General features: G+C 46.9%; 1 protein-coding gene across 2 annotated transcripts in view; it reads left to right on the top strand.

Annotated features, from left to right (window-relative positions):
* Insc (INSC spindle orientation adaptor protein) overlaps nucleotides 1-14,165 on the top strand; it is a 105,601-nt gene that overhangs the window by 22,593 nt on the left and 68,843 nt on the right. The window contains exon 2 of one of the 2 annotated variants that reach the window (XM_055627662.1): nucleotides 2,739-2,839. In XM_055627662.1, the coding sequence (XP_055483637.1) occupies nucleotides 2,784-2,839 (56 nt within the window). In that variant the 5' untranslated portion in view covers nucleotides 2,739-2,783. Of the gene's footprint in view, nucleotides 1-2,580; nucleotides 2,840-14,165 lie in introns of those variants that run through there. The other variant, XM_055627663.1, reaches the window with a different exon arrangement.

Genomic DNA, 14,165 nt, shown 5'->3' with positions numbered 1-14,165 from the left:
AGCTCCAAAGGTCCCATCACTTACAACCTGTGTGCTATGAAGTCTTGGAGAAAGAGGGATCAGTGCCATATCTGATGGCCCTGCTTTCTCCCTCCTCCTCCAGGCAACCTCCTGGTGCTGCTTCTGGAACTTAGCATTTTCCACAGTGTTTACTGTCTCTTCAATGGTCAGTTGTACTGAACTCCTCAGATTAAACAATCCCAGCTGTGCTGTGAGCTAGCTCCAGACTGTCCCATTAGACAAGAGCAGAAACACCCTTTGCTGCTGGTTCTAGTGGAATACTTTAGTGTAAATAGTCTTGACTTCCTGCGGGGAGACCAGTTGCCTTAGCCAAGTGGAGGTAAGCAAAGGCTGCCCTTATGGGAGCTGAAACAGAACTAAGCCACCCAAATTGATCTATTGAGTTGAACGAAGCCAGAGATACTCAAGGCTTCAAGTCCTCCTGAGCAGACACTCATGGGGCAGGAGACACAGTGAGCGAAAGCACAGACCAGGAATCCACAGAGTGACCCAGCGGAGGCCGGATGATTCTTTCCTGTTTACATCTGTGCGTGCCCTTTTCACCTCTTCTACATTTCTCAACTCCATTTCCTAAGAAAAGGACACTTCCTTGTTCACCTACCCAAGTGCAATGCCAGAGCCCTTAGACTGTACTCAATTCCCAGAAGCTTCTGGAGTAGGTGTTAGTAGCTGAGGAAACTACTGTCACAGAGGCGTGCTGATTTTTCAAGGTCATGTGCTAATAAGGTAGGGCCAGGGTCTGAATTTATCACTGTCCCCCTTGTGCATTGTGCTGTTTAAGCTCTTTCTTTGATAACAGTAAGAAGTAGGGTGTCCCCTTGAATCTGTCCTTGGTTTCCTGATAGACTATATAGCTTTGGGTTGGTCTTAACTCTCTGAACCTTTGCTCATAAGAATCTCAGATGTCCCCAAGGGACGTTCTCAGTCTGGGAAAAGACACGGGGTTCAAGAGAACACCCTAATAAATGTTTGTTAGCCTGTGCGCTCACCTGCATCCCAGCTGGGCAGTTCTCAATGAAGATCATGCATTAGAAATCGCTGCCAGAATGTTGTGGTTTCCAAGCTATATTTATAGAATCTTGTCACAGAAACTCAAACATTTGTCTGCATCTAGGTTTCTGCTCATGACTACCATTTTTTCTCAGAGTCCCTCAGATTCAGTGGAATCAGATCCAGATGTTCCTCCGGTGTTCCATGGAGGGCTTCTCCTTGGCTTTCAGAATCTTTTGGTTTGCACTGTAAAAGGCCTTGATGCTTGCCAACCATCTCTCAGTCTTCTAACCTACTGTAGTTAGACTTTGATTCTCTCTTCATTTTTTTTGTCTCTTTTCTTCTTTATGATAAAGAGAGAAGACAAAAATGTCCTCTTACTGTCATCTCATCACATGTGAGATTTTATCCCGGGAAACTGGGATTTTCCCTGATACTCTCTATGTTCTAGGACCTTCTAGGGCCTCCATGACCCAGAACATTATAGGTGATTGCCAATGCTCTTGGTTGCCTACCAGAATAAGTTTGTAAGACCTGTAGTTGAAGACACCACACATTTAGGTTATATGACATTGAGAAATCAAGTTGGATCTGATCTGGAATTTCCTTTGTGCTGGCTAGCTTTCACAGTGCTGGAAGATGCTATTTAAGCAGCTAAGGGGGGAAAATATCAACATTCCTACCCAACTGTGCATCCCATGAGCTGCACCCAGGACCTGCCTGGTAAGATATGCCTACCAGTGTAATAGTATTGCTGTTAAAATATACTCTCTGCTTGATTAGAAGCCTACTACTCTACAAGAAGAAAATGATGAAGGAATGTGGAGAAAATTCCTTCTGAAGCACTGTAGGGGTGAGGTGAGGTGAGAGGAGACTACCTGGGCAGTTAGTTTCATGAGGGAGGAGGAGCGATCCTGTAACGTGTTACAGGGAGGTTCAGGTGAGCCGAGTGCAGTCTCAGGTTTGGGACTGGAAGTCTAAACTCATCCTTTCCTTTGGTAAGCTTTTGGCTGTGCAGAACAGAGACCTTCAAGTCAAGAAGGACTTCAGAGACACGAATTTGTATGATCTTAGATGTAGGAAGGGTGGAGGCAGACCAGACTACAGGATTAGCTGATTCAGAAGGCCTGTGATTTGGGACCCAGGCAATTTCTCTCTGCGCACCAGCTCTGTTCTGTAGCTAGCTCCTCTCATGACCGCATAATGCTCATACTGAAGTGGATTTGCATTATCTTCTGGGCATGGCAGGAGAGAGACTGTCTCACCTAGTGGTTCTGCTTAGCAAAAGGAACTTTACCTAGGATTCTCTCAGTCATGACTCAGTAGCCTGAACTGAGCCTTAGGTCACATCCTGAGCCTGCCACTTGCTGTTCAGGTGAAATGATGTCATCTGAAATGGGATGTATTTGGCTCCTCTTTTAGTATGAGTATGTTCAGCACAGTGTTTGCTGGCCTGTGTGTCGGTCACACAGCAAAAGGGCAAATATTTGGCAATAGGACAAAGGGAAAGATCGTAGGGGGTTGTAGTAAGCCAGGGATTTAGAAAGAAGGTCAGGGCTGAGATCTGCCTTACCTGTGTGAGGATATCAGAGTGTCAGTCAGCTCAAAAGAAGAGGAGGCCTGGGAGACCTCTGTCACACCTCCTTTGGCTCCTTCTATCCTAGATTTGAGAACTGAAGAGACGGTAGTGCCTCTCGCAATAGACCCACCGTGGCTTGTCTTTTCAGGGTCCCGACCGCTGTGGGCAGGCATTGCTGCAGATTGGGGTCAACATGATGGCCCTGCCTGGAGGCCGCCACCTGGATTCCATTCCCCTGCAAGAGCAGAGGTAAGTCAAGAAGCTTATCCTACTCGGGGAGGAATTGCAAGGGGATCTGGTCCTTGGGAGCCACCTTGAAAAGAGTGGTGTGGGCAGAGGGAGGGAGGTGGTATAGGCAATGTATGAAGACAGAAGGCTCAAGAACAGTTAGTCTGGAGGAAAGATGCGAGGCCACCAAAGGTGGCTGCACCCAGCCGGAAAGCCCACAGAGAGCTGTCAGCGCAGGATTGCCTTGGCAGGCCCTGGAGGTCTGAACCGCAAGTAGAGGTGGTAGTCCAGGGTGTAGCATCTAGGCCTGATGAGCTGTTCCTGGGGCTGCCCTGACCGACAGGAAGGCTCAATGCCCCGAGAAATTCTTCAGGCTCGGGAAACTGGGGCAGTTGGTAACTCTGAGGTAGGGCCGCTCCCTAGAGGAGCTATGCAACCTGACTTCTGGCAGCCAGGTTAGTCTTGGATCCTTCGCAACCTCCATCATCCAAGGAGCATTGTCTTTAGCCTTATCAGCCAGCATTAATTAAAATGCTGTTTCTTTTTGGATTATTTGGAGAGGGGTATTTTGATGGTTTGTTTAGAGAAAACATAATCCTGTTAAGTCCTGTATGTATGTATGTATGTATGTATGTATAGGTAGATAGACAGACAGACAGATAGTTGTATTAATAGACAGATGATGGATGGTAGGTGGGCATGTAAAAATAATGTGATGCTTTAAAACAAAAAGGATGGGTTATTCACTAAATCTCCCTTGTGGGACAGAGCTAATCAGTCTATATGAAACCATGGTGTGCTCTCATAAAGCCACCAGTAGAAGAGCTGTAGGGATTTGACACACAGTTCTTGAATGCACCCTAAGACACAGAACACAGCTAGAAGTGTGATCTGAAGTTTCTTATATATCCAGAAGCAGAAAATAAGGGATCATATCATTGCATGTAGTCTGTTTGGTGAAACTCAGAAATGGTGAGATATGGCTGTCAGGCTGCCTGAGTGACAGGGCTGTTTCGGCTTGGGACAACTGGTGGTAGAGCCTTCCTGAGATCATCAAGTGTGGTCATCTATGGTTTTACTTCTTTTTTGTTTGTTTTGTTTTTTGTTTTTATTTTTTTTAAATTTATGTAATTTTCTTTATTTTATTTGCATTGGTCGGAGGGTGTCAGGCCTGGAGTTACAGACAGTTGTGAGCTGCCATGTGGGTGCTGGGAATTGAACTTGGGTCCTTAGGAAGAACAAACAGTGGTCTTAACCACTGAGCCACCTCTCCAGCCCCCTATGGTTTTACTTCTTATTCACCATGTGGCTGGTGAAAATTCTGGAGTCCCATCTGTCCTCCAGTCCCCTCATGTTTAAATGGGGGTAATGACAGTCCATACCATGCAGGCTTGGTGTAGCACTAATCAGATTAATATAGGCAAAATACCTAAAGTCATGTAAGAGTATTGTTTAACACGTGTCTGCTAATGGCAGGGTCACTTTGCATAGGTGTTGTTAGAGAATTCTTCTGGGGCCCTCCCTTCTGGCCCTCTTCCCCACCAGTGAGTGACCTCACCAATGCATAAGAAAACACAGACCTTCAAAGTTTAGAATTGTAAACCTGGACCAACTGGGAGAGTGTACAGTCTGCCCTCCACTGCGCTGCCACCTCTGCCCAGTGTGACATTAAGTTAGACCATGGAAAAGCAGTCGTCCTAGCAATGGGGTCCTGAGAGAGCCAGACAAAGCCTGTTCTAGGGCTGGAGAAGCCTTTAGGACAGGGGTGAGGAGGTCAGACTGCCTCAGCTTGACTCTGGTTTCTGCTCTAACTGAACTTTGATTTCTTTATCTGTGAATTGTGAAAGATTTGTACTTATGTCAAAGGTCTCTAATGAGACTATAAATTCTCTCTCTTCCTCTTTCTGTCCCCCTCTCTCTCACACATGCACACACACACACACACACACACACACACACACACACACACACCAGGGTGGAAGGTAAAACCTGCTGGCACATAGAAACTCTTCTACTGGTTAGCTTGCCCTTCAGATGAGGAATAGCTCCCCTGAATAAAGGATACAGGGTCAGATCTTGACAGCCTTTATGTCTCCCTGGTTACCCACTGACCCTTCTTTTCCTCTCTCCAGCTTCCAGTGCCCTCAGAAGTTTTAAGGAGAAGCAGAAGTCAGATTGCATGAATGTGATATAGGAATCTAGTTTGCCTTATCCAGCAGGCACCTTGGAAACTCCAGGCATTCAGACTGTGCTTGTATAAGAGCTGTGACCTGTGCAAAAGGCTGATTACAGTGTCTTCATGTATTTCTGTGGGGCAGTGAGTCCAAAGTGGGGCGGTGGTGGCATGCTTCTTTTTACGTATTCCTAATCTAGCTTGGCGATACTGAAGGATAAAACCACTGGGTCTGGAGACCTGTCTATCATCTATCATATATGTTCTGAGCTTTGCTCACAGGGAAACAGTTCATTCTTACAGGATGTTGGAGGGTCTTAGTTTGTTCAACTGGATTCTATATTATAGGCAGAGCGTGGCAGAGAATTGCACCATGGTCCTTACAGTAAGATGAAGGGCTGGGCTTACCCAGGGTCCATCACATCATGGGCTCACATACACAAGCACTTTCTATGGCATGTTGCTACTCCCAGAATTTTCACTGTGGCCAATGCAATCGTTGTGGTCTCTATTTTGCAAGCGAGAGTCATAGATTAGGTTCTCTGGGAAGCAGCCTTTGAGGTGGTGTTCAAAGTCCAGAATAGATGTTGGGAGGCTCATTGGAGGTCAGTGTTTGTGGGAGGGAGAGGGCTGGGTAGAGGGTTAAACTGCATTGTGGTGCTGGCTCTATGGCAATTCAGTAGACCTCACAGGGAGTTTCGGAATCAGAGTTTTTCATTGTTCCAAGTGGCTAGTACTTTGGGTACCACCTTTCTCTGTCATTGGACAGTAAAACAAAAGCCAAGAGGCTAGAACTGCTCTTCTGATTCACATCAGGCAAAGTGAAGTTCAAGGAAAAGAGTGAAATGAAACTACAGGTTTCACCAATCAGAAGCCACCAGTCACTTTCCCACTTTCCAATTCTGGCCAGCCAGGGAGAATTTCTGTTTCCCTTGTATGTTTAGCATATAAGAGCCCACAGCCCTGTACCCTCTTTGCTCAAATAAACTCTGTGCATCAGTTACTTCCTTGTAACTGTGACAAAATACCAGACATAAAACAACTTAAAGAAGGAAAGGTTCATTTTGGCTCACAGTTTAAGGATGCTGTCTATGAAGAAGAAGACAGGTTAACTTGAAATAGCCAATCACATTGTGTGCATAGTCAGGAAGCAGATAGAGCTAAATCAGCATTTCACAACCTTCCTGAGGCTGTGACCCTTTAATACAGTCCCTCATGCTGTGGTGACCCAAGCCATAAAATTATTTTTATTGCTACTTCATAACTGTAAGTTTGCTATTGTTATTAATTATAATGTAAATATCTGTGTTTTCCAATGGTCTTAGACGACCCCTGTGAAAGTGTAGTTTGACCCCTGAGGGGGATCATGACCCACAGCTTCACAACCAGTAGGAGTAAAGACGGTGCTTGGCTTGCTTTCTCTGTTTTTTTCAAACCCATGAGGTCCTGCTGCTTATATTTATAGTGTATCTTCCTAGATCATCTAGGAAGTTGCCATCTAGAAACTTGCCCATAGTCATGGGCAGAGGTTGGTCTCCTAGGAGACTCTAGACCAGTATTCTCAACCTGTGGGTTGCAACCCCTTTGGGGGTTGCATATCAGATATCCTGCATATCAGATTCATACCGTTGTAACATTACAGTTGTGAAGTACCAATGAATAATATTATGGTTGGGGGGTCACCACAACATGAGGAACCGTATTAAAGGGTCACAGCATTAGGAAGGTGAAAACCACTGCCCTCGGCCCAGGCAAACTGACAAGCAATATTAACCATCACAACGTGTGAAATAGATTCTGTCCACAGTGTCTCTCTGAACAAAGGCCTGATATGGCCAGGCTCCGAGGACATGCCCATAACAGCTACAGACTGCAGGTTATGATGCTTTCAGCAGCTATGCACCAAATCTTTCCGGAAACAAGAAGCTTGCAAACACTGACTAGCCTGCACCCCACTGGAAAACGGAGGCTTGAGAGGGTGACAGAGCTGCTAAGAGGCGGAAGCCAGTCTGTGTTTCCACAGTGTTCTTGGAGCACTACACAAACATGTCACATTCCCAACTATTCAAGCAGTCGTATGTTTATTAGCCTCCTGTGAAGTTATTGCACAGATATTTATTGAGCATAAATCACATACCTTGTATGGTACAGTGTAGCTGAGGGGAACTCATAATGCCCTGGCTGGAGGACATGGTCCCTGTCAGCAAGAAACTCACACTCCATCCAGTGACTTTCCTTTGATTGAGTTAGATTTACAACACCTTTGACCTTTCACCGAGTGTCAATCTTTGTTTTGTAAATTCTTTTTAACCAAAGTTTGAGATGACCAGGGCTGGGTGCCTCTGTAGCCAGTGATGAGTGGTCCCCTGTTTGTCCAGCCTGTTATGGAGACCTGGTAGGGGCCATTGCAGGCCAGCCCATCTCTGAGTCAGTAATGGCTTACATGTGTGCTCCCTGCTCTGCGGCTGCTATTCCGCTGCTGAGGGTCACTTTCTGTGCCTGTGGAGTGTGTAGACTGTAATTGTCAATGGGATAATTGTATGTTTTTCTGTTGTTTCAGCCAAAAGGCAGACCAATCAAAGCTAGAATTAAATTCCCTCCCTTCTCCCGTTTCCCAGGAGAAATCCACAACAACATGGTGTGTGACCTTGAAAGGCAGACAGTGACTCAGTAGTTATTTTTAAGAAGAGGTTGAATATAAATTCCCATAGGCTTCTGGGAACTGGGCTTACGGAGGCACTGAATGCTGTTTGCTGCATGTTCCCTCTGAGCTCATCTCTGCCATACTTCCAGTGCGAGCCTGGGAAACTGAGACCCAGAGTGTGTTCCTCTCCAGGTGCCTTCCCCGTGTTTGAGGAGTCATTTCTTCCCTGGCTTCTATTTCACCCATTTCCTCCCACCCTGCCTGCAGGAATTTTCTATGGTAGGGATCTGTAATAGAGAAACAATTCCATTCCTTTTATTCCTTTCATCAAGTGAGAGTACGTGCTTGCTTGATTTGGGACATGACACTTTATCCCACAACGAATATCTTCAGCACCCAAGGACTAAACAAGTATTTCATTTACGTTTGCTCTCCTGGCTACAATTAGAATGAACATTATAGGAGCTCAATAAGGGATTGTTGAATGAGTAAATGTTTATCAAATGTTTAATGGCCTGAGGAGATGGCTAAGTAAGTATGAGTGCTTGTTCTGCAAGCATGAGGACCTTAACTGGAATCCTCACCGCCCACATAAAATTCCAGGCATAGCCACAAGGTGCCTGCAACCCCAGCATTGGCAGTGTGGAGCCGACAGGCACATCCTGACTTCTCCCTGGCTGTCCAGTCTATCCAAACAGCAATCTTCTAGTTCAGTGGGAGGCCCTGTCTCGAGGCAATAAGGTGATGAGTGGTAGAGGAGGGTGCTGATTCCTAGTCTAGCACCTGGACTCACACGCATGGGCAGACACAACCAGACTCTTGCACATGTCTCCCTACCCCAAATCCCCACAGATGTGTAATGAACAAACAGAGCCCTTTGCTAGGGAGCTTCAGGTGAGCAAGAGAAATTATGCGTGGCTTGGCAATGGGACTTGGTTCTTTTCCCTTGGACTTTTCTTTGGTTTCCAGCAAGCTAGCCTTTCTTCTTCCCTGCCTCCCATCCTCTTTACCTTCCTTCCATTCTTTTCTCCCTCCCTTCTAGTCTTCTTTCTTTCCATCCCTTCCTTCTTATTCTTCTTCTCTTCTTTCAGAGAAAAGTGTCATTTGGAGGGAAAAGGTAAGCTACTTATCTTGTGAACTCTGAGTGCGAGCCAAAGGTTTAATTGGTTGAAAGAGTCAGGATTGAGAGAGACCTTTTTTTTCATCTAAAGAAGAATGATTCAGAAATAGTTCTAGCCTTTGCTTTTGAGTGCATTGGAGGAGAGAAAGTCTATAATTTGCTCATCAAATCTCATGTGGGAAAGCCTAGTGCAACAGGGAGCACGGGTTGGGAGCCAGAGGCCAGCCTGCCACCAACTTGCCGCGTGTTCTTGGGCAAACCTCTTCCACAGTTCAGTTTTTCTCACCCAAGGGATGGGCGATGCTACAAACTCCCCTGGCTCTTCCCTAGATTGAATGTTCCAGGAGTATAGGACCGAGTTTTAGATGGTTTGTCCATTTTTGGACAAAATGATCTTAAGTAGCACAGGGCCGGGAAAGCAGTTGTATTGACTAGCAGGAGGCCTCCGATGAGATAGGTGGTCAGTGGGGTTTAGCATCTGCCCTGTAGCTGGGGTGAAAGTGTGGAGTTCACTAGTTTTGGAGTCCTTTCTGAGGGTCGCCTCTGTTTAGCTTGTATGGAACTCCTTGGTACAACTGGAAGTATGGTAAGGAAGAATGTTTCGCCCTGATCTGTTGGAGTCTAGTGCTGATAAGCCCACAGATGAAGGCATTCCAGCAGGCTTCTGAACTGTACCCAGTCACTTTCAAACTCACCTCTACCCCTTTGGCTACCTTTGGCAACTCACCGCTTCCCCAGTGCATGATCCCATGACTCTCCTTTTGGGCATTTGATACTCCTTCTGTCTGGAGCTACTTTCTCTCACATACCACTACTTGAGAGCATGCTATGATGATGGGAAACTTACAGGTATACTCTAGTCAACCCCTTTCCTTTTCTCCTGCAACTCTCTGCTGACTCCTATGCACCATGTGTAACATATACTCGGTGGAAGGAACACGTCTGCTTAACAAAAGGTCCAACTCTCCCAGAGATCATATTCTGGTATTATCTTAGTGACTTTCCAGTTGCCGTAATAAAGCACCATGACTAAAGCAATTATGAAAAGGTTTGGGGCTGGTGATTCCAGAGGGTTAGGGTTCATCGTGCCAGAGACAGCATGGGTGTGGGTAGCAGACATGGTGGCTGGGGCTGACAGCTGAGTGCTCACACATTTTCAGCCTCAAGTAGGAGGAAAGAGAGCGAACTCAGAATCTCTCAGAGGTTTGAAGCCTCAGATTCTGCCTCCAGCGGCATCCTAGAACGCCCAGCCCAGTGTGCTCAGTAGCCTTTGTGCACTATTTCTCAATGCTTTTTCTACAGGAAAACATTTCTTTACAGACAGCTCGCTTTGCATGGCAAGTGGAAATGAGTGAGACAGAGGAATCCAAGTTCTAGACTTGGAAGGCATTGAAATGAAAATTCCACTTGAAGTATGAAGAAATCAAAACGAGCCAGGCAGAGAAGAGGTGTGGCGTTCCACTATTGACTCCAGAGGTTCGGAGAACCCTGTACACAGGACCAGTGGGATAAGCTAGGAATGTGGAACTGATACCAGGAGCTGGAGGCTGGTGTCGGTCTGCCAAGGTGGGACTATTATTCCCTCTGGTATGGAAAGGATTAGACTTTTTCCCAGTGGTAGACTTCAAAGAATGAAGAGAGAAACCCAAGAGTGGGGTGAGGACAGGTGGTGAGCCCCCAAGACTCCCCCTGCAGCTTCCCTGCTCGGCTACAGAGTCATCAGAGATCTATAAAAATGGGAGCAAGCTAACAGAATGGCCCTGAAGTCTAGCATATCCCTTTGCTTTTCAGGAAGAAATGAGTGAAGGATTTGGGAAGTAATTAGCACCCTATGGGCTGTAGATGGTCCCAAGCTTTACCGAGGCATCGCTATGCAACATAAGAACATAATGGAAGGAGCTGATCTTGGGTCTTAGGGTTGAACCATCAGCTAAATTACTGGACACCGTCCAAGGGTACAGCATAATAGAGAAGATCAAAGCTCTGGTCTCACAGTTTCTGAGGTTTGTTTCCACTGCTTCTCTGTGTGACACTGGCTAAATCAGTTTCAGTGAAGGTAGTTTATTGGGATCGCTCTGAGTGTTAAGGTGAGCAGCTGAGGCTGAATCAAACATTCAGCACAGTGGCCAGGAAGTTTGTTAAAACAGTTGCAAGTGGGGTCTTAGACTGATTACACAATGTCCCTAAGTCCCTAAGTCCCCAAGTCCCCGCTTCTGCATCTGTAAGGTGGAATGGCCCTCTCCGACCACCAAACGACCTCAAAGGCTGACACATAGTGGGTGCTCTGTAACTGGCAATCCTTCACTTGTTGGGTGAGCAGTCTAGTCCTCTGGCCTAGAGCGGTTCCGGAGAAATGTGTTAGGAGTGCATCAGCTGGCACTGGAGTTCCTTAAGATGAGGTTCTGTAACTCCCTCCCCTCCTCCAACTCCACCCTGCGTAATTCCAGCCTAAATAGCATCATCTGGCTGGGAGTCTGGTGTGCGGACAAGATTGTGGTTGCATCTGGAGTTGTGTTTGCAGTCTGCAAGACTCCAGATTGTCCAGATCTGGGGGCTTAGTCACCTCAGTCTAGATGTCTAGGAAAACCTCTGTCTGAGAGTAACAGAGGAGCAACATGGGGAACAGAATATCTTCAGGGACCTGGCAGAACTCCTAGGAACCCCACCCTGGGAGACACTCTCACCCTGCTCCCCAGGCACAGGAATGATCTTTAAAGCACCAGGTTCAGATTCCTGTTATGTTATCGTGGTTATGGCAAAAACTGAACCCCAGTTCTAGCTCTGGCCCCTCTGTCTCCTTGAGCAGAGACCCTACAAGCTCCTGACTGGTGATTTTCCACCATGAAGAGAATGTGACTCATTGCCAGGCCCTCTGCCTTGACCTCAATTTTCAATTCTCCTCTGTGTGAGTAATAGGATCAGTTGTCTGTACTTGCAAAGGACAGATTTCATGCACAGGGAGACGGCAGCTTGAAGTTCATGGCTGAGGACAGTTAAACCACTAGAAGTCAGGGTGTGGCAAGGGCAGCAGAAGCCCCACCACATAGCCAGAGCTGCCCTGGTTAACTAGACATTTTTATGTTGGGGTCAGTCAGCAAATCCAATAGAGAGGTGGGGCCCAGAGATCCAGAGAGCTAATGACAGAGAGTCAGGCAAGCTATGCAATTATAGGATGTTCAGTGCAAACATAGTCCAAACCTTAATGAGCCACAGTCCCTAGACTCTGAAATTGAGGAGAGCAGTTCGTTCTGTGGCGGCACAGTGACCAAGGCTGGCTGTGGCTGAGTTGATGCTGGGGCTGCATCTGGGGAAGGGGGCGTGTTACCTTGCTTGGTTTCCTCCTCAGGAGATGCTGAGGACTTTTAGATATACATCTCTACAGGGCCTGGTTTCCCCTTCTGCAGTGGCCTGTGGACCCTACTTATAGTACCTCCTTGCTCTGCAACCAAACAAAATGAAAACCAGCTCCTGCTTGGCTGTGTTTCCTGTCCCAAGACAGGGAGCTTCGGCCACTGGGATCTGACATCCAGGGATCAGTTTTGTTCTCTCTTTCCCTCCCACCCTCCCACTCCTTCATCCACTTCTTTCAATCCCCTGGCTCTGTTGTCAGTCAGGCTGTGCTCTCTTCCATCAGCACATCTCTCAGGCAGCCCCCTGACTGGAGTTTAATCCTGCTTTACTCCTTCTCCTACTGACTTATTTCACCGTTGCGTCACTCCTCTGCCTGAAAATGCCATCAGTAGCTCTAAATATGCTCAGGGATAAATCCAAATTCCTAAACTTACTGCATTCAAGGTCTTTGATCAGGGGCCAGTCAGTCTCTTTGGACCCTTTCCTTGCCACCCCCTCACAGGCCTCCTGTTTTAGTCGGTGCAGCTCCTGCTATATTACTAATTTAGTTCTCTTGGCCTCCGGACATCATATCCTCCTCTGTACAGAAATCCTCTGACTCTTGTCATTTTGGCCAGCTCCTTTCCTCTGAGAATAGGGGGAATGAGATTTCCTTTGTGTAAATATTCTCAGGTGAGGTTAGGCTCCATTTTCTGTAATCATGGGCTACCGTTTCACAGCTTCTTGATGACAGCCTGTTTAGTGAAGCTAAGACTTGGGCCCCGGAGGCCTGGGTTTGAGTGATGGCTTGGTACTTCCTACGTGTTCTTCCCTGATGAGGCCAACGTTGCCTCATCCGGAAGTAATAATAGCCCTTCTCTCACAGTGCTTCGGCCAGGATGAAAGGACACAATATAGATAGGGCCTTGGGATCCCAGTTGGCTTTTCCTGGACCTTAACACATTGGCTGCTGTTAGGATCATTTCCAGGTTTGATTGGTGGCATTGCCTGGCCTGCTTGAGGTGTTCATGAGCTTTGTTGGGACTGAGAGTTTGTCTCTCTCAGCTTTGGAGTCTCTACTGGTATAAGGGAAGTATGTAGAAAACAACTGAACATAGCTGAGGCCTGGCACATCCTGGATGGGGGACTCAGTAGGATGGGCAACTTCTATGAACTGGGGACCTGTTAGAGGACAGAGCCAGCAGTGCAACTCAAAGGAAGAATTTTCTGTTCTTTAGGCCTTCCCATAACTGGAGGCAGGCAATTTGTGCTAGAGCCCAAGTCTTGCCTGATAGATGAAATGGGTTCTGTTCATTGGGCTGGAGGGTAAGGGGGCTTCAGAAGCCCAGCAGGTGGCAGAGTGGCTGGCTGGGAAATCCTCTGCGGATACCCTACTTTCTTACTTGCCTTTTGCAGAATGACACAGTAGTCTTTGGATGGCCGCTGAAATGTGAAGACTCCTATATGGGCCATGTTGGGAAAAGGAAACTTTTTTTTTGAGGTAGGGAAAAGAAAAGATCAAGGAAGGCACAGCTCATTCCTGTTTAATGTTTACACGGAGCTCCACGGCACAGTCGTGAAGCCGGAGCCTGAGGTAGGGACAGCTGAACTAGAATTTCTGTGTGGGTGGATGCATGTGGTTTCTCTCACCTGAGGACACTGCACCGTTGCAACAGAGAACAGCTCTTTGCAAGATGCTTTAAGGTAGTGCTTAAGAACAAGGCTCTTGAGTCTGAAGCATTGGGTTCAACACCTCACATCGCTGCTTCTGGCCTGTGTGATGGCTTTCCCAGCCTCACTAAGCTTCAGTTTACAAATCTCTAAGAGATCTTCAGAGAACCCCTTCCAGGGTCCTGGGGGGGCTGATGTGATGATAATGGGGAGCACCATGTCATGACTGGCCTAGGGCCTGACCCAATACATGCTGCTAAATCACTAAGAACTTTTTTCTCGCTGGATTCCCATCCCCCTATGAAGTAGACAGCTACAAGTGTTTGTCATTTTCATCACAAGGTATTAAAGCCTATGAACACACACACACACACACACACACACACACACACACACACACACACACACA

The sequence above is a fragment of the Psammomys obesus genome, unplaced genomic scaffold (genome assembly GCF_907164565.1).
Source record: "Psammomys obesus unplaced genomic scaffold, mPsaObe1.curated_primary_1811, whole genome shotgun sequence".
Lineage (NCBI taxonomy): Eukaryota > Metazoa > Chordata > Mammalia > Rodentia > Muridae > Psammomys > Psammomys obesus.
The sequence above is the reverse complement of the archived record's forward strand: the minus strand, read 5'-3'. Positions and strand labels throughout refer to the sequence as shown.